The 23,812-nt window shown below is 42.8% G+C and overlaps 1 protein-coding gene across 4 annotated transcripts; it reads right to left on the bottom strand.

Moving 5' to 3' along the window:
* Nucleotides 1-761: 761 nt before the first annotated feature.
* Nucleotides 762-22,158, bottom strand: Ugdh (UDP-glucose 6-dehydrogenase). 4 transcript variants are annotated; one of them, XM_051198093.1, is made up of 12 exons: nucleotides 22,062-22,158; nucleotides 15,567-15,735; nucleotides 11,221-11,322; nucleotides 10,366-10,566; nucleotides 10,054-10,251; nucleotides 9,441-9,618; nucleotides 7,402-7,496; nucleotides 5,631-5,761; nucleotides 4,231-4,364; nucleotides 3,717-3,808; nucleotides 3,504-3,614; nucleotides 762-1,588 (listed from the first exon to the last, which is right to left on the bottom strand). In XM_051198093.1, the coding sequence occupies exons 2-12, from the start codon at nucleotides 15,726-15,728 to the stop codon at nucleotides 1,481-1,483; spliced, it is 1,512 nt and encodes a 503-aa protein (XP_051054050.1). In that variant the 5' UTR covers nucleotides 15,729-15,735; nucleotides 22,062-22,158; the 3' UTR covers nucleotides 762-1,480. The 4 variants fall into 4 exon arrangements, with proteins under 4 accessions (XP_051054050.1, XP_051054053.1, XP_051054051.1 ...); XM_051198096.1 differs by having other exon boundaries at nucleotides 9,471-9,618; XM_051198094.1 differs by having other exon boundaries at nucleotides 22,066-22,156.
* Nucleotides 22,159-23,812: the final 1,654 nt, after the last annotated feature.

The following is a 23,812-nucleotide window of genomic DNA, read 5'->3' as shown; positions in this document are numbered from 1 at the left end:
TCAATCACAGAAGTCCTAAAGGATAGGACATGTAACTGTTTAGCAAAGTTTGTATGTTCTCAGTGTACACAGCATAAAGTGGAAACATGACATCATCAATCCACATGCAAACAACCACTGCCATTAAAGCACAAGCTCTTCTTGGAGAGGACCTGGGTTCAGTTCCCAGCACACATGATGGCCCACAGCTATCCATAACTCCAGTTCCAAGGGAGCTGATAAAGTTTCTATTGCCCTCCCTTGGCACCAGGCACACACTACATATACACATATGCCGGAAAACACTCATACACATAAAAGGGGGATTTTTTTTTTTTTTTTTTTTTTAAGATGTATGCTGGGCTAGCAAGATGGCTCAGGGAGTGAAGGTACCTAACACTAAACCTGATCATGCTCAACCCCCAGGCCCCACACTGTGGAAGGACAAAACAGGTACCCAGAGTTTCTTATGTTCTATACACACACACACACAGAGAGAGAGAGAGAGAGAGAGAGAGAGAGAGAGAGAGAGAGAGAGGAAGAGAGAGAACAAATGTAATAAGTATTTTTTTAAATGCTGAGATGGCTGAGTGGGTGAAAATGCTTGCTGGTGAAGCTGGCCATCTGAGTTTGAAGCCCAGGACCCCCATGGACAGAGAGAACCAACCAGTATAAGTCAGTTATCCTCTGACTCTGCATAAATGGTTTGCATGTACATACTTGATATCCCTTCCAAATAAATGCACATAAAAATATATATATGTAAATTGGAAAAATCTTCGAGTTTACACATGAGATTTTATTGGTTTTCTTGCTTAAAGGAAAAAATTAGAAGTGTAATAGAAATAATCAAAATAAAGGTAACAAACACTTTTTCACTCAGGCAGTAAAAGTAACAATCAGTGGCGAAAGTGATGAAATAACACAGACCAAACTACTGATTTTTTTTCCTCAGGTTAAATTCTTTCAAAAAAGAAAGTACTATTCATGTTAAGCAGGGAAGAAATGCAGAGTGACCTTTTGAGGAAAACAAAACACCAAAACCACTAATGACATGTCACTGAAATAAAAGAACATACATAGTAGCACAGTGATTTCATGGCTTCAAAATCCCATTTAGAAGCAAACGAATCAACACCCAGGAAAACGAGACTGCCTTTTCCTTATATTCTTATTAAAGTGCAGTCTGTGGACAATTCATAATGCTAAAAAGTGTTCAAAGTTTCATCTTTATTTTACAAAAATTGACATTTAAATCAACATGATCGTTTTGCATCCATTCAATAACTGAGAGGACAATAATATAAAAATATGTAAAAATTATTCTAGATTCATAATTCCTAATTCCTAGATATGCTAACACCCATACAGCAAGTATAAATTTGATGATTAAAAAAATATTTTTGTTTCCTTAAAAACATGTAGTTCATTTACCATTTAATATCAGACAGACACTGGCTACCCTGAAGTACCAAAACAATCACAGGTAAAATGGAAATATCTAGACTTTGGGTTTCTTGTTAGGCGGATCCTGAAGACTAAACTTTGGAATTTCACCAGGAGTGTATGGGATTCTCTTGGAAGACAACTTTTTGCCAATTGTTTCAATCTGAAGAGGAAGGAAAAAAAAAAAAAAAAGAGAGAACTATTAATCACAGTGCACATGATTCATATGTAAGAGTTCTACAATGTAGAGAGATAAGGGAGATGAGGAGAAACTTTCTAGTTGTCCGAGTTGCTGAGAGATCTTTGGCTCCTTTGGTTTTGTCTTTCTAGAATCAAGTGTCTCCTCACTTTCCTGGTTTGATTTTGTTTGGGTTTCTAAGTAGCTCTGGCCTATAACAGGCTTTCTGCTTCTGCCTCCAGGTGCTGGAGTGCTGGACCAGCACACCTGCGGTTGTCAAGTAAAGACATAGCCGATTCATTTTTATGTATATGGATACTTTTGTCTGAATGTACATCTGCATACCAGAAGGCATCAGACAGCTATGAGCTGCCATGTGGGTGCTGGGACCCAAACTCAGGACTTTGTGTGGAGAGTAGTGAGTGCTCTTAATTACTGAGCCATCTCTCCAGCCCCACACAACCACTTTGTTTTGAGGCCCGCTCTGTAGACCAGGTTGTCCTGGAACCCAGAGATCTGCCTACATCTGTCTCCTTATTTTTATTTTATATATAGCAGTGTTTGGCCTGTAGGGGCACCATGTGTTGTGTGCCTGCTAGCCTTAGAGGCCAGAAGACAACATCAGATCCCCTGGAACTGGGGATACAGATGGTTGTGAGCCACCATGTGGGTGCTGGAGACTAGACTGGGTCCTCTGCAAGAGCAGAAGGTGCTTTTAACCATAAAGCCATCTCTCCAGACTTGAAGTTTTGGTTTTGGTTTTTGATTCTTTACAACAGGCTTTCTCTAGCTGTCCTAGAACTTAATATGTACACCAGGCTGGCCTTGAACTCAGGGATCCACTTGTCTCTCAACTGCCTAAAATAATTTTAAATAAATGTCAGCTACATCTTGCTGAAGTTGGTGTCTCACTCACAAATGACAGAGAAATCGTCCTTTAACAAGTGAGTGGGAGACTAAAGAAACCACAGGCAGGGTTGTGATAAGTAGATAAGGCCTTCTTAGCGCTGGTGCCTGCACGCTGGTGCTGAGGAGATGCACAGCCCTCTGCTTAGTGGGCCACCATGCTGTCAATCCTCCAGCAGCTCCATTTTAATTTTCCCTATTTTACTCTGTGCAGAGCCTCTACTCCACCCACCCAGCTCGAGGAGGTAGAAGGTAACTAACAGCTTGTTAGTATTTTACAGAAAGGCTAAGAACATACAAATGCACTGCTCTGGGCAGGTTCTGTCAGCTACCAAGCTCCACAACCTGAACCTGAATGACAAAAGGGCTAGTCTCATGAAGCCCATAATCCCCCTTCAGATCTCTCATCATACAGGGACAGCATTGAGTGAAAGGTGTGAATGCTTGCTATGACAGTGTCGCTGCCACAACAAAGCCACCCACAATCAAACCCCACCCACCATCCAAGTCTTCACTGGGTATGAAGTTCAGCTGTGAAAAAACGTGAAGCATGCACTATGTAACTGTAGTGTCTTATGGTATGAGTGGAGCTGAGGCACGTGCTGTTTCTATATGACAAGCACCTGATGCCCTCTTAGCTGCTAAGGAGACCAACTTTGTCACAAACAGGGAAGGAGTGGAAGGATCATCAAACAATAGGAACTTGAACCAAAGAAGGCTTCTTGCTCAGTTATGCTAAATTAGAAAACATGACAATTCTAAAACCCACACGATGGGTTTATAACAGACCAGCCCATTAAGATAAAGGTACTAGCTGCACAAGCCAGAAGCCCTACGGGACTGATATAAAGAGGGAGGAGGGAACCGACTCTAGGGTTGTCCTCTGACCTCAAACATGCCCTGACCCCAAATTGTGCGTGCACGACACACACACACACTAATAAAGTAATAGTGACAAGATCAAACAAAGAAGCCAGTCCAGAATGCTGACTACCTGGAAGCCAATGGTCTGCAGTTCACTGTGGAGCCCATCCAGGACCCGTCGTCCATCAAAGATAAAGGCTGGCTTCAGCATTTTTTTGTGAATCCGTTCATAATCCAATTCCTGTGAAGACATACCAAATGAATAACTAGAACATACATGTGACACACATTTAACCCACAGTGACACTGGAATGCCTCTAGAATTTTTGTAATGCGCCCTCACCTTAAACATGTCCCATTCAGTGCAAATAACAAGGGCATGAGCACCATCGCATGCTTCATATGGATCCTTGGAAATGGTCACCAGTCTGGACACTATAAAAACAGCAACAATGACCAAAAGAGAAATGGGAAACAAGGAGTCTGAGGTTATGTATTTTACACCAGTCCTGTAGAAAGCGTGTCTGGCAGAAGTGAACCATGGGGGAATGAATGGGGACAATGAGGAACCAGGAGCACCCCAAACTTTCTCCAGAAGTATTTACTGGGACTCCCTGGAGATTTGTGGAGTAACTGAGCTATATCCTTGGGCATGGCAAATTTTGCTGGATTAAAACACCAGTGATGACTTCAAAGCTGAGAACATCATAACTAAGACTTTAATTTTTGAGAAATGAGACTGAATATAGGGTCAACTCTTAACAGTGACAAAAAATGCAACCACCAAAGATTTCAAAGAAAAAAAAAAAAACAGTGTGTGAGTTGTATCCAGAATGGTTTATGGAACATAATCCTACCTTGGTCATCTGCTGAAACCCCTGGATGAGAAAGATCCATGATTATCTGTTCCATGGGCACTTTGGGGTCATATATATGGAGGTGTGCACCTTCGTCCATCAGGTATTTGCTAATGTAGATACTGGAGGACTCTCTGAAGGACAAACACATCAGTGCCACTTTAAATGATACAGGCTTTTTTGTTTGTTTTGTTTTTCCAAACAGCGTTTCTCTGTGTACCCCTGGCTGTCCTGAAACTCCCTTTGTAGACCAGGCTGGCCTTGAATTTAGAGATCTACCTGCTTCTGCTTCCAGAGTGCTGGGATTAAAGGCATGTGTCACCACTACCACCCAGATAAATGACGTATTCTAATATCAAGAAATTTAAGATATGGGTAAGTTCTAAACTTAATTGTTGAGGATATAGATACTATTTTTCTTTTCTGTGTAGCTCTAGCTGTCCTGGATCTCACTTTGTAGACCAGTCTGGCCTTAAACATTTTTTTTTGTTTGTTTGCCTGTTTTTGGAGCCTGTCCTGGAACTCCACTCTATAATCCAGGCTGGCCTCGAACTTACAGAGATTCACCTGCCTCTGTCTCTCGAGTGCTGGGACTAAAGGTGTGCCCCACCAATGCCCGGCCTCCTGGCCTTAAACTTACAGAGATCCACCTACCTCTACCTCTCTAATGCTGAGATTAAACCACAATGTTGGGCTAACAAAGACACACACACTAACACACATGAGGAGATACATAGGTCCTCCTCTGCTTAGTGTGACACCATGTTGACAGCCCTCTTCTGGCATCTTTATATGACAGAGAATGAAATACTATAGAAAACACACATATACACACTCATGTACTTCTTTTCTACCAATTAAAGTTCAGGATAAGATGAAAAGTTCCCATACTCTCTCAAAGGGTTTTAAGTGTTAGTTTTTACTTTATTTTTTAATGTGTGTGTGCGCGCGCGCATGTGCACACTATGGTGTCCAGGTAGAGGTCAGAGGACAACTTGCAGGGGTCAGTTCTCTCCTTCCACTATGTAACCATGGCTGGCCTGGTACTTGCTATATAGGCCAGGCTGGCCTCCAACTCACAGAGCTCTGACTGTCTGTGCCTCCTGAGATAATACCACGAGTCACCAAGCATAGGTAAAATTAAAAAAACAAAACAAAACCATCTTTTTTTCACGATTTAAAGAACTGATACCTGAGGTTGGAGCTGTTAGGAACACTGGCTGCTCTTCCAGAAGACTGGGGTTCAATTTCCAGCACCCACATGGCAACTCAAAAAACTACAACATTCGGTACCTCCAGCTCCAGAGGATCTGACACCATCACACAGACATACATGCAGGCAAAACACCAATGCACATAAGTAAACAAATTTAAAAAAAAAAAAAAAAAAAAAGGAATACCTGGTATCACCAGTGTCCTTTTTGAATGCAAACCCCAAGATAGCGATCTTCTTATCAGTCACTGTGTTAAATAGACTGTCTATGATCCTCGAAGCAAACCTCCTCCTCTGATAGTCATTCATGTCTATGACCTGAAATTATATGCATAATATATGATGTTAGCTTACAAAACTGTAGTCTAGGATATACACATGGTTTTATAGTAAATGTTACTGTACAAATCTATGGCTTATATGTTAATGGCAAAACTTACTCATCACTGTTACTTAGACTTAAATCTGAAAATTAAAAATCTACCAATTGCCAAATGTGGTGGCACATGCTTTTCTCAGCTTGCAGAGGCAAGCAGATTTCTGAGTTCAAGGCCAGCCTGGTCTACATAGTGAGTTCCAAGACAGCCAGGACTGTACAGAGAAACCCAGTCTCAAAAACCCAAATATGAATAGATAAAATAGATAAAATCCACCAATTTCCCCTCCTTAGAGCCTTTCTGAAAATGTTCATTTTCATTTGGCTTGGTCTGCCTTGAGTGAAGCTTGGATGGATGAAAAGGCAGGAACACAGCTAGGCTTGAATACTGAAGGCATCTGAGATCCAGCCACAAAACTAGGCTAAGCCAAGCATTGGCGGCCCAGCACTCGGGAGGCAGAGGCAGGTGGATCTCTGAGTTCAAGGCCAGCCTGGTCTACCGAGCTAGTTCCAGGACAGTTCCAAAGCAATACAGAGAAACCCTGTGTCAGAAAAAAATAAAAACAACAACAACAACAAAAATAGGCTAAATAAGGCACCCCCCATAGCCAGCTTCTTTAACTACCCAGAGGGAACAAAGTGGTAAGAAATCAGCTCTCCAAGCACTCCCTCAAATGCTACAACTCACCATTCACCAAGCTCACCAAGAGAAGAAAATGGCTAGGAACAGACACCACAAGTGCTATACAAGCTTGAAAAGGAGCCCAAAGTATTGGAAAATCAGGACTTCATCTGCAATTTGTGCATAATGACTGGCAAGATAAAGCCACCTGCTAGGTTGAGTGAACTACACAGAAAGTGAGCCATCTCTACAGACTCATTCCCATAGCTCTTGTTGAAATCTGAAAGATTATGGACTCAGGAAACCATTTGGGAATGGTACACTTCCTGGCCAGTACCTTAAGCAAATTATGTCATTTCTCAAAGTATCTTCTCTCATCTAAAAACAGGGGATAATGTTAGAGATGAGAACAAAATGATAATCTGCATGCGAAGTGCTCCCAAAGAGTACCCAGAATAAACAAGCATTTGATAAGCTAGGAAGGGGTTCCCGTTTTAGCTCTGTGAAACTGAAAGGGGAAGAAAAGTACCCATAGACGCAAACCACTTAAAAACAGTATCACGTGGGTGCTTCTCACCAAGTTCCAGGCTAGCCTGGACTACACAGTGAGACCCTGTCTCTTATGATGGTGCATGCCTGTAATTCTAACATTCAGGAAGAGGCAGAGGGAGTAGGTGTTCAAGGTCATTCTCAGCTACATAACAAGTTCAAGACCAGCCTCTTTACATGAGACAGTCTCAAACATAGACTCCCAAACATAAAAGATATTATTACTTCCTGACTTATTCTGGGAGCAAACTTAGCTATAAAATAGGAAGTATGGATGCCTATCACAGTTGACCAGGAAAAAAGACTAATTGAAAAGAGATACTCATTAACTAAACCTGAGTTCCTGGAACAAGTTCTGTCAAAACCATTTGACTAAGGGAGCCATGTTTAATGAGACTACAGAGTACACACCTGCTGCCAGTAACGAGCTACTTCCGGCAGATTCAGAGCCTCGCAGAGATACACCAAATTCAGAACATCTTTTTGGAAGCAGCTCCCACCAAAACCTTAAGAAATAAAAAAAAAAGAAAAAGAAAAAGAAAAAACAAAACACTAAATCCTGTGGCAAAACTTATACAACATTGGTGGCTTTTATAAAATTCAGATAGCAGAGAAATTTTGCAGCACATGGTGAGTCAAAGTCCAATCTGAGCTAGATGAAACCAGGTATCAAGATGAAAAAAATAGGAAAAGCAGATTTATAAATCACAAGATACTTATCAGCTCAAGTACTTACTACATAGTTCCCCAACACGTTTCATTAAAGCTACATTTGACTTTTTTCCTTTTAGAAAAGTATTTTTTTATGTGTGAGTGTTTTGCCTGCATGTATGTATGTACACTATCCTCAGAGGTTAGAAGAGGGATGGATGGATTAGAGTCACCACTGTGTGAGTGCTGGAAACAAAACACGGGTCATCCACAAGGACAAATATTCTTAACTCTGAGACATTTCTCCAGCCCCCATTTCACCTTTCCTTTATATTTATCTTCTATTTCTTCTGGACTTATTTGGTATGATTGCCTATATCTCCTACTTTAACACAGAGTTAGTAAACTTTTAAGGGAAAGGGCCAGATGGTAAATATTTCAGTCTGTGTGGACCATAAAATCTGCCACAACTGTTAACCTCTGCCACTACAATGTCATATATAGTAGCTAAAGACAAGAGACAGGCTGTGGTGTGGTGTGATCATCTTCCCATAACACTATTTAGAGCAAGCTGTGGGCTGGGTTTGGGCCAAGGAGTGGTACCTCATCCTTGAGCTAGCACAATTCAGGCTGCAGTAGCGAGGTAAGGACTTGAGTGTCTTAAACATCTGGCCTCAGCATTGCATGATTCTGAGCAAGGTACAAAACTTTCCTTGAATCTGAATGCTCTCTAAAAACAAAACCACAGCACCTTCTTATTAGGTCATAAACAGTGGAAATGTCAAATGTAGTTTCAAACATCTGTGGGAGGTATAGGAGGAGGAGTTCAAGGCCAATCTTGACTATACAGCAAGTTTAAAGCCATCCTGGGCCGTATGAAACTCTGTCTTCAAAGAAAAAAAAAATTAAAGGAGATAAAGCACCATTAAAGAACATGACATAATATGTCTTAGTAAATAGTAGCTATTACTATTATAGTTAGACAAAACATCAAAAAAGGGCAGGGAAAATAATACTAGGAAGTGACACTGAGCATCAGAAATACCAGGCCTTGTGCATACTAGGCAAGCACACTAAGCCATGTCCTAACTCCATTTATGTATTTTTTCTTATGAGACAGGGTTTCACTAAGTTGTGTTCTATAAAGTACTTTTAGTGCTAATACAGTGTAACTACCATAAATAATGAGAATTGACTATAGCTATGGTGTAAAGTAGGATTCACAGATTGGGCAAGTATGCTGTGGCCTGGCCACTCATAGCCTGTCTGGCTCACAACAAGTTCAAAGGCAGCCTGGGCAACTTAGGTAACAGAGGCAAGCCTCAAAGTCCTGACCCTCTTGCCTCTCCTTCCTAAGGGCAAGGATAAGCATATCCAACTTCACTTAATCTTTATAACCTAATGGGAAGGTACTGTGTGGAAGTCAGCCCTTAGTTGGAGGTCAAAGGACAACTTCAGGGAGGCTATTTTCTCCTTTTACCATGTGAGTTCAAACTCAAGTCATCAGAATGGGGACAGGTGCTCTTACTCACTGAGGCATCTCACAGACCTGAGATATTTTAACATTTATTTTATGTGTATGAATGTTTTGTCTGCATGCATGCATGTAAGAGCTTAGGATTCTGGAACTCGAGTGACACATGGCTGAGTCACCATGTGGCTGCTGGGAATTGAACTCTGGTCTTCTGCAAGAGCAGCTAGTGCATTTAATCACTAGAATCTTTTTTTTTTTTTTTTTTTTTAGGATATTAAATTACAAACAAACAAAAATCATCTATAAAGTCAGAAGCTTCAGTTACCTATTATAGGTAAAGAAAAAATTGATTTACCAACGCTGGCTTTTAGGAACTTGTTTCCAATTCTTTGGTCCATCCCAATAGCCATTGCCACTTCTTCCACATCAGCGCCTGTGGCTTCACACAGAGCACTGATGGAGTTAATGCTGCTGATCCTCTGGGCAAGAAAAGCATTTGCTGCCTTTACATAAAGAGAAGGGAAGACAGTGAGTACAAAAGCCATCTTATATGTCAGTGTGTTCCACTAAGGGATGCAAATTACTAAGCAGGCATAAGAGATATTGATGGATTCATTTTGAAGAGACAGTGGAACACTAATGATTAGAAAAGACAATTTAAAAAGATTAAGCAGAGAATTTGACTAACAGATGAGGCCTCAGGTTTAATCTCCAGCACTGAAAAAAAAATAAAGCAAAATAAGTATTGCAGTGTGTGTGTGTATGTGTGAATGTGTGTGTGTGTGTGTGAGAGAGAGAGAGAGAGAGTATGTGTGTGGTGATCCCTACAGTCGGGAAGCTGAGGCAGGATTTGAGTTTCACACTGACCTGAGTAACATTGCATACACTGTCTAAACACAGTCACAGATTTAACCAAGAGTCACAAGCTTTGCACTAACCAGTTTGGAAAGCTCTGAGGACCAAGTGTTGGTGGTAAGGATCTTTTCCTTGGGAACCCAGTGCTCATACACAGCACAGAGCGCCCGCACAGCCTTCTGGCCCTCTGGGGTTTCATCCCCTCCAATCAGGACTCTGTCTGGGTTCTTTAGGTCCTTGATAGCTGTCCCCTCTGCCAAGAACTCAGGGTTGGACAGTACCTAGAAGATCAATACAAAAGAAAGTTAGGCTAGAAGAACTGTGAGTAACTTTAAGGCATCAGTCTGGACCTAAGAAGCATCAGATGCTAATGTTTTCTTTATGGATCTTCATACCTGCAAATTCAAGTTGGGCTTTGTGTTGGCATCGAATATACGGCGGATGCTCTCTGCGGCCCGCACAGGGACTGTGCTTTTCTCGGTCACGATTTTGTACCCATTTGAGTTTTGCACAATGCGTCGAGCACAAGCTTCAATATACTTCAGATCTGCTGCCCGGCCTTTCCCCATCCCGTATGTTTTTGTTGGTGTGTTCACCTAGTGAGAGCATTCAGGATGAAGAAGAACAAACACAGTGCCTGAGAAGACTAGGCAGTGCTTTCAAGATAGTGCCCAGACAATCAGTTAGCTGATCAGCAGTGGGCACGGTCTTAACTCTACAGAACTCAACACACTTCACAAATAGGGCCACTGAAAGAAAGAACTGGAAACATCCAGAGAACTCTCTGGCCTTACATGGGCCAGATTTGAGGTTCCAAGCTACGGCCAGGAGACAAAATGAATGAATTCAGAGATCCTTAGTCTAAAGGAGTGCCTATCTGTCACATGCAATATATTACCATGATCTTTTTAAAAAATTTATGTTATGTGTATTTTGTCTACGTGTATGTACATAAGCTGCCCATAGTGGTCAGAAAAGGGTATTGGATCCTGAAACTGGAGTTACAAACATTTGTAAGCTGCCATGTGGGTGCTGGGAATTGAACTCAGATCCTTTGGAAGAACAGCCAGTGCTCTTGACCACCAAGCTACCTCTTTAGCCCCTATTATTGTCTTTAAAAAGAAATTATAGGGTGGGAGAGATGACTCAGCAGTTAAAAGCACTTATGGCTTAATACCAAATCAAACAAAGAAGCTTTCACGAGCAGGAATGGAAAAAAAAAAAAATCACATGGCAAGCAAACTACTTACAGAAATAAATACTAGATCAGCTTCTCTGATGGCATCATCAATATTTGTAGAAAAAAACAGATTTTTCCCTCGACAGGATTCTACCACTTCTTTTAATCCAGGCTAGAGAAGGGAAAAAGGAAAAGGAGTTAACACATAGTATTATCCAGTCCTGAGACAAAAAGCAACAGAATCACCTTTGTAAGGGGAAGGTTGTGCTGCAATTTAAAGGTCTAGATTTCCAAGTATTATCTTTTAGAATAGCTGATCACTGGGCATGGCAGTGCACACCTGTAGTCCTGACCCTTGGAAGGCTAAAGCAGGAGAACTGAGTGTGAGGCACAGCCGAGCTACACTGTGAATTTGAGGTCAGGTCAGGCCACATTGGGAGGTCCTGTGAAAACCAGAAAAAGGGGGGATCACACACAAAACACAGTAAGGACGCTATCACCAAATGAAGCAAAGTTAAACTTGCACAATGAAAGATCAGCAGCTCTTACATGCTTCGTCATTGTTTACCATATAACCGGTGATATGTTAACCATTAACTCCCCACATCAACTCAATTATCACATCCTTCAAGGCCCTGTGATTGCAAGCAAATTTTGTGCATTGTCATTATGAATGCAATTGTGTCAGTCCAGTGTTCCCACCACCCCTATTCCCTCCCTCCATGAGTCACACCATAGAGGTGGTTGTAAAAGCCAGTATTTACTTTATTCAAAGAGACAATAGTATGTGTTTTTCTAAGTCCTACTATAAGAAATACTGAAAATCTTTACTACTTTCTCCCATACAATTTTACTGGGGATATATTTATGTTAAAAAAAATTTTAAAGGAACACTGCCACTCAAAAAGTATTCATTCAACTTTTTAAAAAACTACATTTATTTTGGGTAGAGTTGTGGGTGTGGAGGTGTGTGTCATGGAGTACATGTGGAGGGCAGAGGACAACCTTGGGTGTCAGTCCTCCTTTCTGCTGTGTTAGTCTGCAGTCACACTCAGATCATCAACTACCAGTTTATAGGAAATAAAGGATGCAGGGAATGTTCTAAATGCTCAAGGGAGCTCAGGAGTCAACCAGGAGAATCTACTCTGAAAAAGCTCCACAACAAACCAGTTTCTCTAACTAAAAAGAAGGGGAAAAAACAAAAACCATAACAAAGCAAGGGAGGATGTAAGACGGCGCTGGCACACACCTTTAGTCCCAGCACTCGGGAGGCAGAGGCAGGCAGATCTCTCTGAGTTCTAGGCCAGCCTGGTCTACAGATACAGGGCCACACAAAGAAACCCTATCTCAAAACAAACAAAAAAAAATAGGAGCTGGAGAGATGGCTCAGTGAAAAAGTACTTCAGAGGACCTGGGTTCAATTCCCAGCACCCACATGACTGCTCACAACCATCTGTAATTGCAGTTCCAGGAAATCTGACACTCATGGCAAAACAACAATGCACATAAGATAAAAACTAAATTAAAAATTAAAACTAAAAATAAATGAGCAAGAAAATAAAAAACTGAGTGTAGTGTGCACACCTGTGCTCTAGCACCCAGGAGGCTGACGAAAGGACTTGAGTTTATCCAGTGAGATCTTGTATCAAGAGAAATAAACAAAATACTTAACACTTAAGTGATACCATTCTACTGCAAAATGGGAATCTTACTTGGTCTCTGATTTAAACTAACTTACATGCATAAGATTTGTTTGTTTGTTTGTTTTGGTGGTGGTGACTGATCCTAAGACTAGAACATGCTAAGTGTCTATTCTCTCATTAGACTAACACTCCCAGTCCCAAGAGCTCTTCATAGTAAGATTTTTATTTTTAGTAATGAGTGGTGTTCATGCCTAAAAAAAAAAAAAAAAAAAAAAAAAAAAAAAAAACCATCGCACATAATGCAACTATAACAGATGAAATCATAAATAATGAGGATGGTGGGAGAAGGGAGAAAACTGGCCATCTCCACAACTATCAAACAGTGATGGGCCCACAGAGACCCATTTCCTGTTATTTTTGCATTTGTTTGCTTATTCTTGAGGAATTTATAGAGGGGGCTGGAGAGGTGGCCCAGCAGTTTAGAGCATGGGTTGCTCTTGCAGAGGACCAGAGTTTGAGTTCCAGCACCCACCACCATCCATGACAGTTGTAGGGGATCCAAGCCCCTCTTCGGATCGCAAGTGCTCCAAGCATGTATGGAGTGCACAGACAGACATGCATATAAAACACTCATTCATGTAAGTTTTATTCCTCATTAATTTTAAATTATTTTTTTTACATTCACTCATTTTATGTGTGTGTATATGCAGGTGTGCCATAGTATGTGCTTGCCATGGTGGGCGTACGGAGGTCAGAGGACAACTACAGGGGTTCTCGGATCAAACTCAGGTCATCAGATTTGATAGCAAATGCCATTCTCAGCTGAGCCTTCATCTCTCCTTGGCCCTGAGGCCTTTTGTAAGCTACTGGAGGTATAACTGTAAACTCACATTCCTATTAGTTATTAAAACGTAACCAGAACCAGCAAAATATATAAACCACTAAAACAAGTGTGGTGTCACTAAGCACTGCACCAGGACAGACTTCTTTGGCTATTCTGATTGGGCTCAAGAAAATGGCAGATAAAGTTATAGAGGTGGGGTTTTGCAGGGAGCAGGTTGATCAGTCTTCTGTTACATGAAGTTCATCTGGCAGAGAAAGACAAATACCATGTGTCCTCAATGATGAGGCAGCCAGAAGAGCTGATCACAGAGAGTAAAACTGTGATCAATTACCAGAGGTGGGGAAGAGGGATAGTGATAGGGTGGGAAATGGGTTCCTAAGTCCAGCTGGATGGGAGAATGACTTCTAACATTCTAGACACAGCAGGGTCACTGGCTGATAGCTGTTTATCATATTATTTCAAAATAGTTTGTAGAAAATTCTCTCTTTTTAAAGTTTTTATATTCATTGATGTTTTACCTTCATGCACGTTTGTGTGAGGGTGTCAGAAGTCCTGGAACTGGAATTACAGACAAGTGTGAGCTGCCATGTGGGTGCTGAGAATTGAACCTGAGTACTCTGGAAGAGCAGCTCTCAACCGCTGAGCCATCACTCCAGCCCCGAAAATTCTCTTATTATAAATAAATGATAAGTGTTCTAAGGTGATAAGATTAATTATTCTGACAAGATCTTTAAGCACTGTACATGAAATATCCTACTATGCCCCATAATTATATACAAAAAGTTATTAGTCCTATATGTAACATAAAGCATGCATCTGTTTGTTTTTGTTTTTGTTTTTTTTTGTTTGTTTGTTTGCAGGCAGGGTCTCCTGGAATTCAGGGATCAGCCATCCTCTGTCTCCTAAGCATAAGATTAAAGGTATGTACCACCACACCAGGCCTCTACTAATTTTTTTGTGTTTTGGGAGTTTTTATGAGACAGGGTCTCTTTATGTACTCTGGCTGTCCTGGGACTTGCTATGTAGATCAAGCTGACCTCAAATTCATAGAGATCAGCTTGCCTCTGTCTCCTGAGTGTCAGAGCTAAAGGATGTTCCACCACATACAGCAGTCCACTATTTTTTAAGACAGGGACTCATGTGTCCCAAACTATTGAGGAGCTTCTGTTCCTTCTGACTCCAAGTCTTGAGTGCGCCACCATGCCCCTTCTAGGAAAAAGCACAGGGCTATGCACTGAGCAAGAACTGACTGAGCAAAACAGACCAGCCTTGGCATACTTCTCTTTTATATTTTATATTTCTGACATAATTGTACTTTACTATCCTTAATTTCTTCTTTTTCTCTTTTGTAGCACTGGAGAGGAATTTCAGGGCCTGACACATGCTGACCATGTGCTACACTTCCAGCTCAAAGGCCCAGAACATTTTTTTACCTGGAACTTTTGTTTCACACTTTGGGCTTTTTGCTCACTATCTAGCCCAGTTGAGCTTGGGTCTCACTATGTAGTTCAGTAATCTTCTTCCCTTAGCCTCTAAAGTACTGGGATTATAGGCATGCACTACCACACTTAGTTTTTCTTTCTTTTTTCCTTAGTATCTGGAACCCAGGGCTTTATGTCAGCTAGTTAAGCTAGGATAAGCTACATTCAAGCGCTATCCAGAACCTTTGCTTTGTTTTGAGGCAGGGTTTCTCTGTGTTGTCCTGCTTGGCCTTAAGCCAGCTATGTAGACCAGGCAGAACATGAACTTCATTCAGTCCTCCAGAGAGCTGAGATCATGGGTGTTACCAACATGCCCAGCCAGACTTTTTTCATTGAACTGGTTGCAGCCATAGATAATCACAATAATAGTATCTATATATAAAATAGTTAACCAACACAATAAGAAAACAACAAGTATAGAAACAAAGCTGTTTAACATATAATTTACCTCATAGATAGGAAGGGTTGGTGAATTCCATGCATTGATTCTTGATTCATTGACATCAACAACTGTCACCCTGATTTCAGGGCACATATGAGCAATGACACTGCATGTGGGCCCACCAACGTAGCCCGCACCAATGCAACAGATCTTCTTAATTTCAACCATGACTGAACTGGAAGGGAAACAATCAAAAATGTTTTAGTATTGGAAACAGAAAATATGGACAAATCACTAGCATCTTCATCACAAAACTGTGTCAGACATCTGGAACAATTTCTTACGTTTACTCATAGGAATTATGAAAACTGTGAGAGAAAAATAATATTCCAACTAGATGACTGTGCTAGCACGAAAAGGGGAGAAAATTTATAACAACTGATATTACCACACATACCATAAAATTATAACGTCCTGATAGAAAGTCAAGAAGCAAAACCAAGCCTCTCCCCTGAACCAGGATAGCTTTGGGTGCAAAGAGAAAGCCTTGGAGTAAATTTATACACCTGTGTATTCTCACTTATATGTGAGCATACAAAGGTGAGTTTTCCAACAGGTTTAGATGGTAAGTTTATTGCCATGATTCAGACCTGACATCTAAGATTATCTCCTGCTTGGCTTAAAAATATCCCTCTAGAAGTGTTTGGTAAACTTAATTCTCAATGCAAAAGAGCTGGTAGGTGGGGCATAAGAGGAGGCCTTTAGGACATGAGAGCTCTACCCTCAGCATGGATTAATGCTTATTATAAAAGGATTTAATGCTACAGGTTTGAGCTCATATCTTTTGTTCTTCCGCCAGGGAATGACACAGCAAAACAGCCTGGTGCCAGATGTCAGCCCCTCCATCTTGGTTTTGCCAACCTCTAGTACCCTGGGTCAAGAAATTCCTGTTCATTATATACCATCCACCTCAGGCATTGTTCTAACAGCTGAAAATAGAACAAATTACCCCTCAAATACTTAACTTGGCATGAGCAGATTATTTTAAATGTTAGACAATAATCTTGAAACTCTAATTCAACTTTAATTAGAAATTATAAAAACAATAAAGGAAAGTAATTTCCAAATGTGTATGTGCCTATATGTGTGCTGGTATGCAACACCCATGTGTGGGCCATGTACAGACCTGAGGCCCACATCATGCTACTCTACTGCTCTTTAACTATTCTTCTGAAGCAGGATCTCAGTGAACAGGGAGTTTGCTGTTGTCTAGCTGGGCTAGCTAGCCAGCAATCCCTCACCATACCATCTCTGGGATAACAGGTATGTGTGGCTACAATAGCTTTTACTGGGGTGGGGGGGGTGGGGATCTGAACTCAGGGTCTCAGGCTCACCCAACAAGCCCTTTACTGTTCTGTAATCTTCCCAGCCAGACAAAGGCCCTTTTTGTTTGTTTGTTTTTGAGACAGAGTTTCACTGTGGCTTTGAGGCTGTCCTGGAACTAGCTCTTGTAGACCAGGCTGGTCTCAAACTTCCAGAGATCCGCCTGCCTCTTGCCTCCCAAGTGCTGGGACTAAAGGCGTGCACCACCACTGACCAGCTGTAAAGTCACTTCTGTAGCTATCAATACTGCTGCACTGATCTTAGTATGTTTCAATAGTCATTGGGTGAAATGAATGACACTAAAACTTTACAAGGGACTGGCTCATATATATGAATGTCTGGTTATTCATTATAATTACTGTCAAAATGACCAGTCACTCCAGTTTCTGCCAGGGTCTCAGACATCACAAATCCAACCCATTCATGCAACCCAGGAAGAAGGAAAATAGTAGTCAGACAGCTTAGCAGTTTGTTGTGGACTCCTGCAAAAATCAGAGAAGGCACTCTGGGTTAGACCAGTCAGTGCTTGGCAAGAGTGTATCTGTGGTTCAGTGGACGGCTGTTTGCCCAGTATGCATAAGGTGAGCTACTGAGTCTGATTCTTAGCATTGCAAAAATTAAAACCACAGTTTTAGTTCCCCAAACAGGCAAGCCTTGAAATTTTATAACTCTACTAAGAAAGCATTCTTAATGTTATACCATAAAAGTAAATTGGGGTAGGGGTGGGAGTTGGGGAGCAGGACGAAGAGAAGACACCAGTTCTCTCCTTCCATCATGTGGATCCCAGGGATTGAACTCGGGTCCTCAGGCATGGTGGCAAGAACCTTTACCAGCCGAGTCATCCTGTCAGTGCCAAGGTCAAATGTTACAAGAAAAAATATCTCAAGAAGCCTCATTACTCCGCCATCCCTACTGACTATTTCTGCCAGCAGCTCCTTTGTTTCTTGTGTATACTCCCAGGGTTAATTTGCCCAACTGCATTCATGTATGTGTGCATGTCTTATGGTTGTTTGGAAAAGGGTTTCTCTATTATGCAGCTCTGGCTGTCCTGAAATATGCTATGCAGATCAGGCTGGCCTCAAATTCAGAGATATCTGCCTCCCAAGTGCTGAGATTAAAGGTGTGCACCCATCATACCTGGCATAATCTTATTTTCCAACTGAAGAAATACCATATATACAGACAGTCACTACACTTGGCTTTTTTTTTTTTTTTTAACTTACTGTATTCTAAAGTCACATCCATTCTTCCCCTACCTCACCTCTTTAACTGTTATGATGCATTCTTCTATATGGACTCACAGGAAATATTAAAACTGATCCCTCAAGAGCACAAGTAAGTGAGTTAAAAGTCTCTATTAGCACCTTTGCAGCTACAGAAATAAAACATTCTTCCTAAACTTTTAGGACTGCAAGACTTGCCTTGGTAAAAATACCAGGAGTACCCAAGCTGACTTCTGGCAGTCACCTATCTTTCCTTGCCTCACCCATCTTGCTTCCCCTACCCTAAGTGGATGGGAAAGATGATGTTGGGAATACTAGGTGACTAAGCTCGAAGGAATCTTCTGAAAATCTCTCACCTGTGGGAAGACGTTGTCAACTGTCACTATAGCTGTCCCACCTCTACAAAAGGGAAACTTGGGCATCTGGTAGGCATCAGCTGTTCCAGGGCCTAGTCCTTTCCCCATCACAAAAAAAGTAATGCTTCCAACAGGAAGAAATGGGAGAACTTGGCCGTGGAATAGTTTAACCAAAGACATTTATTAAACATCCTCTATGTAACAGCTACCATTGTTCAGTGTGCTATGGATACAAGAGTAAGCAAGACAGCTCAGTCCCTGCCCTCGCACAGCTACAGTATAGTAAGGAGCACAGAAGCAGAACCATGGCCTTTGTAAGTGCCCTACAATGGAACACCCAAATAGGAGAAAGAGCAAGGAACTGTCTGTGGGGTAAGGGACAGAGAAGGGCTCTCTGGAAAGTATGATGACTCATGGTGATTTAAAAGGAGGAAAAGAAAGAAATCACACCCAAGTAAAACAACCACATGATAAAAAGATAATCAGCTAGAAGGCAAAATGAGTGTCCAAGTCCAAGGGAGACGAAGGATGAAGAGGAGCCCATGAGATGGTTCAGAGTGTAAAGGGCTCGCCACACAAGTCTGATAGCCTGAGTTCAGTCCCTGGGACCCACATAAACGTGGAAGAAGGAACTGGCTCCTGAATGCTGCCCTCTGACCCCCAATAATAATAATAAATAAATATTAGGTGAAAAGCCAGGCAGTGGTGGCTCACATTTTTAATCCCAGTACTCCAGAGGCAGAGGCTCTGTGAGTTCAAGGCTAGCCTGGTCTACAGAGTGAGTTCCAGGATAGCTAAGACTACAGAGAAATCCTATCCAAAAAAAGAAATGAAGAGGAAGGAGGTAGGGAGGGAAGGAAGGAGAATGGCCCAAATTTCAGATACAAGTACATCCTCTACCCCCAGGGAGTCTATACCCACAGAACTAGGCAACTGTGGTGTGTGTGTGTGTGTGTGTGTGTGTGTGTGTAGGTGTAATGGCATAATATTTAATCCTAGCACTAGGGAAGCAGAAACAAGCTTAAAGCCACCCTGGTCTACATTGCAAGTTCTAGGCTAGTCACAGTGACACCATGACACCCTACCGCCACCACCACTACCAAAAAAAAAAAATTGGTTCTCTACTGAACATGTATAGATTTTTTTCCTTCTAAACAATAAGGCAAAACTATTTACATTATATTAGTTATTACCTTCTTTGCTTTTGTTTTTATGGAAACAAGATTTCTCTGTATAGCCTTGACTGTCCTGCAACTTATCTGTAGACCTGGCTGGCTTGAATTCACAGAGATCTACCTGCCTCTGCTTCCTGAGGGCTGAGATTAAAGGTGTGTGCCTCCACAGCCTGGCTAGGTATTACTTTCACTGTTTTGAGACACACGGAGGGATTACCATACTAAGATACTAAGTGTTGAAGGTATAGCAGTGAACAATCAGATTGCTACCTTCTTTACTGACCTAAAGAATATCATTATATTCTCCCCCACTTACCTCTAATATTACTTGTTTGGTTTTTTTTATAGTGCTGGGGATTAAATCCAGGGTCTCAAGCATCTCAGGTAAACATTCCACTCCTGTGTTACACCCCCTGGTCCTCAAGTTACTTCTTATCTGCTTTTATTTCAAGACCATAATTCAGGTTTCTTTCCAGGTAGCAGTTACTGATGGCAGGTGCATCTGTACTATAAAAGTGGATAAGCTTGTGTGTGTGTGTGTGTGTGTGTGTGTGTGTGCGCATGTGTGTGCTCTCTCCCCCCTCCTCTCCCTTCTCCTCACATACAACCACCTCTCTCTCTTAATAAGGTTTCAATCTGCAGCCTAGGCTGCCCTGGAACTGGTGGTGATCCCTCTGCCTCAGCCTCCTGGGAACTGTGATTATAGGCATGAGCCAATACATTCAGCTACTTGATGAGCTAGTCTTCATTTTGGGTATGAAGTACAGTGTATACATCACAATGGTTGATGGATGCACAACCAATGCAAGTCAAATAAAGTCACTAGGAAGTGTCAATGAAACCCTCAATAAACTTTAATATGGAACTGGATACAATGTTATCAATACAGTTTCTACCATATAGATGTTTCCTGATTCTGGCTTCACTTTTCATAATTTGTGTATGTAGTATGCAGGCCATGGCACATGTGTGAAGTCAAAGGACAACTTTTGGGGGTCTAGGCTTCCCTTTCTCTGTGAGTTCTGGGGATCTAACTAAAGGCTATCACACAAATGTTTTCACTGGCAGGCTTATCTCACCATTTTCTATTTCTACTTGTATTCACCCTCTGGCCCTCATGGTGCTGACAGAAAAGTGGGCCTGATTGCTTACTAAACAGGTCGTTCTGAAATGAGTTCTCACCTCTGTGTTTTGGGAATCACAATATACCACGACAACTGGAACCTAATGTCCATGTAAAATCTCATAAATTCAGATATACATTTCAACCTACAAGATGGCACTAACAGCAGTCCTATGCTGCAATCTGAACAGAATATAATCCATCTGCCACCCCTCTTCACAGCTACTGAGGAACTAAACAGCAGGCATGATAGACAGCTGGATACACCAACCTCACTCATCCTGGACACACACTTAAAACACGCCTGATCCAAGAAAAAAAAAAAAACTATTGTGAAAGACTTAAATTTATGTCTAATAGGTATGATACAAAGCTGTGGAAATATGGGGAAAGATGGAGCATGCCTAGTGGTTAGAGATTTTATAACAGAGAAAGCAGTACAGAGATGAAAAGGGGGGAGGGGAAGAAATGAGGTCTTTTCCAAACCAGGGTGTGTAGCATTCAGCTAAGACTAGAAGCCAAGTACGCAAAAACATCTCAGAATCGAAACACTCAGCTCTTTCAAGTCCTGAACCTCTCAGAAGAAACACACCAGACTACTGTTCTCCATTTCTTAGGGGATTTGAAAAACTCAGACTGGCCTTTGAGGTGAGTGGATGAACAGTTAGTCTCTGTGTATCCCACGTATGAGCTCTCCCCCAGGGAGCCCCTCCTTTCTCTATACCAGATTTCCCAACCCTACTCAATTTATCTTACATGTAGGACGTGAAGATGTTCAAGATCTCACGAAAAACAGTCTCTGAAGCTCCCAAGAAAGGCTTCCCCTAATATTAAGTAGAATGTCCAAGCTTATGACTCAGCCAACAATAGACTGCAGAAGCCCCCCAAGATATTAGGATAAATTCCTTAGGGCTTCGTCTTCAGGGGGCGTTGCTTTCTCCTCTTAGGGCAGAGGACCCCCAGGTTAGCAGACTCTAATCCCCAACAAAGCCCTAGGACTATGATCAGCCCATTAAGCCCTGCGAAGAGGACCCCTTGCTTAGGGAGGTGGGGAGTGGGATCCAAAGCGGCGGGAAAATCACATTCGTTTCAAATCTGAAAATGTGAACCGGTTTGAAGACACACGAGTTGCAAATCAAAAGCCCTGCTCGCCCGACCTCCTGCAAGCACACGACGTGATCCCCGCCGGACCCGAAAAAGGGGGTACCAGGATGGTGAGGTGTGCAGCCCCGCTGCGAGCCCCGGACCGCGCGCACACCCCGGCCGAGAGAAGGGGGCATCCCGCGGGGAACCGTGCTTACCCACTTTCAAGGCCGGAGCACGGCTGCCGCTCGGGTCCCGTTGGGTCGGACAGCGCCTTACTCGCAAGCCGCAAGCTCTACTCACCGATCCGCCAGCCGCTGCCCGAAACCGGGGCCCGCGGCCGTATTTAAATACTTCTGCCGGGAAAGGCGGAGGCTTCATTCCCCCGCAGCCAGGCCTCCGGGGACTCTGGACCTAGCCACCGCCCCGCTCTGCCCCGCCTCCCTCCGCGCCAGGCCCTGGGACAGGCCTCTATTTCCTTCAGGACCCAGGGTGGCAGAAGGGGCTGGGCCCGAAACGTGTGACCACGCCCCCTTCGGAGACGGGCAAATCAGCTCGAGCCAACTCACCGGCCCCGCCTCCGTCCCGCTGAGCGGCGCTGGGCGTGGCTGCGTGCGCCTTGGGTCCCCCTAGGCTGCCCGCTGCTGGCCTGGTGTCGTGGTCTGTGTTCCTTCCCTTCCTCTTGGTCCTTGGAATCTGGGCTGAGAAAAGTTGGCGCGTGCCGAGTGAGCTACCCGGGGACGTGGAACACGGGGCGCGTTGCGGGCCGAGCCCACAGGAAGATCCTCTGGTTTTCCGGCCTGCCGCTCATCCTGGAGCCTGAGCCTCGGTTCTCACCCCCCTGGTCTCTGCGGGTCCGCCTCCGAGGCCCTCCCACACTTTGCAGTCCCCCGGGTCTGCCGCGCCCTCCAGACAGCTGCCCAGAGTTTAGTCACGTCCCACTCGGATGGCGCAGGGTCTAGGAAGGAAACGCCTCAGGTCGGAAGGATGCTGAGTTGCATCATGACTGGACCAGTGTCTCCCCCTTGGTCCCTGGCTGGAGAACCCGGACGCCCACGCCTAAGGGCGTATTTTCCAGGAAAACTTCCCAACCCAATTCTAGAAGGGAGAGTGTATGCAAAGAAGAAATATGTAGGTGTTTTGTTTGTAGACTAGAGATTGAACTCAGCCTTGTGCCTGGTAGATAAGCATCACTTAACTATGTCCCCGATCCTTACAAATGCATAAAAGGAGTAAGCCCCTTGGAGAGAAGACTCAGGACCCACACCAGGTGATTCAAAGCCTCCTCGAACTCCAGCTCTAGGGGACCACCTGCGAGCCCAAGAACACATGTGGCATGCACACAGACGCTTTAAAAAAAAAGTAAAATTACCTAGCCTGCCCCTGAAAGTCTTTTGAGCCAAAGTCTGGCAGTGTAGAGGTAGCTGATCTGTAACTCCCTGTATAAGTCAAACTGCCCTTGAACTTGCAGTAATCCTCTAGCTTGATCTTCCATGAATCACGATTAATGCCACCCCGACTTTAAATGTGAAGGGTTGTTTCTTTTGCTACTTCAATATCATCTTCAGCCCAAGTGAAAAATGGGAAAAAGCCAGGCGTAGTGACTTGTCTCTCACTGGTAGTGATGTGTTCTGAGAAATGTGTTAGGTTTGTTCTGCCACGTCATTGCATTACATGTATTACTTACAAGAACTACTCTGGCAATGACATCAGTACCCAGTGTAATATGGGACCACCCTATATGAAATCAGTCCTTGGCCAAATGATGTTATGTAGTGCTTGACTGTTTCTCATGGGAAAAGTAATTAGGAAAATTTGAAAGCACATTAAAATGCCACAGGTCTGAGTATATGGTTCAAAGTGCTTGCCATGAAAATATGAGAAACTAAGTTGAGGTCTCTAGTGCCCAAGTGGCAAGCCAAGTGCTGGGACTAGAAAGTTATCTCCGTAGTTAGGAGTGAATACTGCT

Source organism: Phodopus roborovskii, unplaced genomic scaffold, assembly GCF_943737965.1.
Source record: "Phodopus roborovskii unplaced genomic scaffold, PHOROB, whole genome shotgun sequence".
NCBI classification, from domain to species: Eukaryota; Metazoa; Chordata; class Mammalia; order Rodentia; family Cricetidae; genus Phodopus; species Phodopus roborovskii.
The sequence above is the reverse complement of the archived record's forward strand: the minus strand, read 5'-3'. Positions and strand labels throughout refer to the sequence as shown.

Excerpts from the sequence above, each read along its gene's own strand:
- Ugdh (XM_051198093.1), bottom strand. The coding sequence starts at position 15,728 with ATGGTTGAAATTAAGAAGATCTGTTGCATTGGTGCGGGCTACGTTGGT. Across the intron at positions 10,252-10,365 it reads AGCCCAACTTGAATTTGCAG|GTACTGTCCAACCCTGAGTT; the intron begins GTATGAAGATCC and ends TTGATCTTCTAG. Across the intron at positions 3,809-4,230 it reads GGTTTCAGCAGATGACCAAG|TGTCCAGACTGGTGACCATT; the intron begins GTAGGATTATGT and ends CTGTTTTTATAG.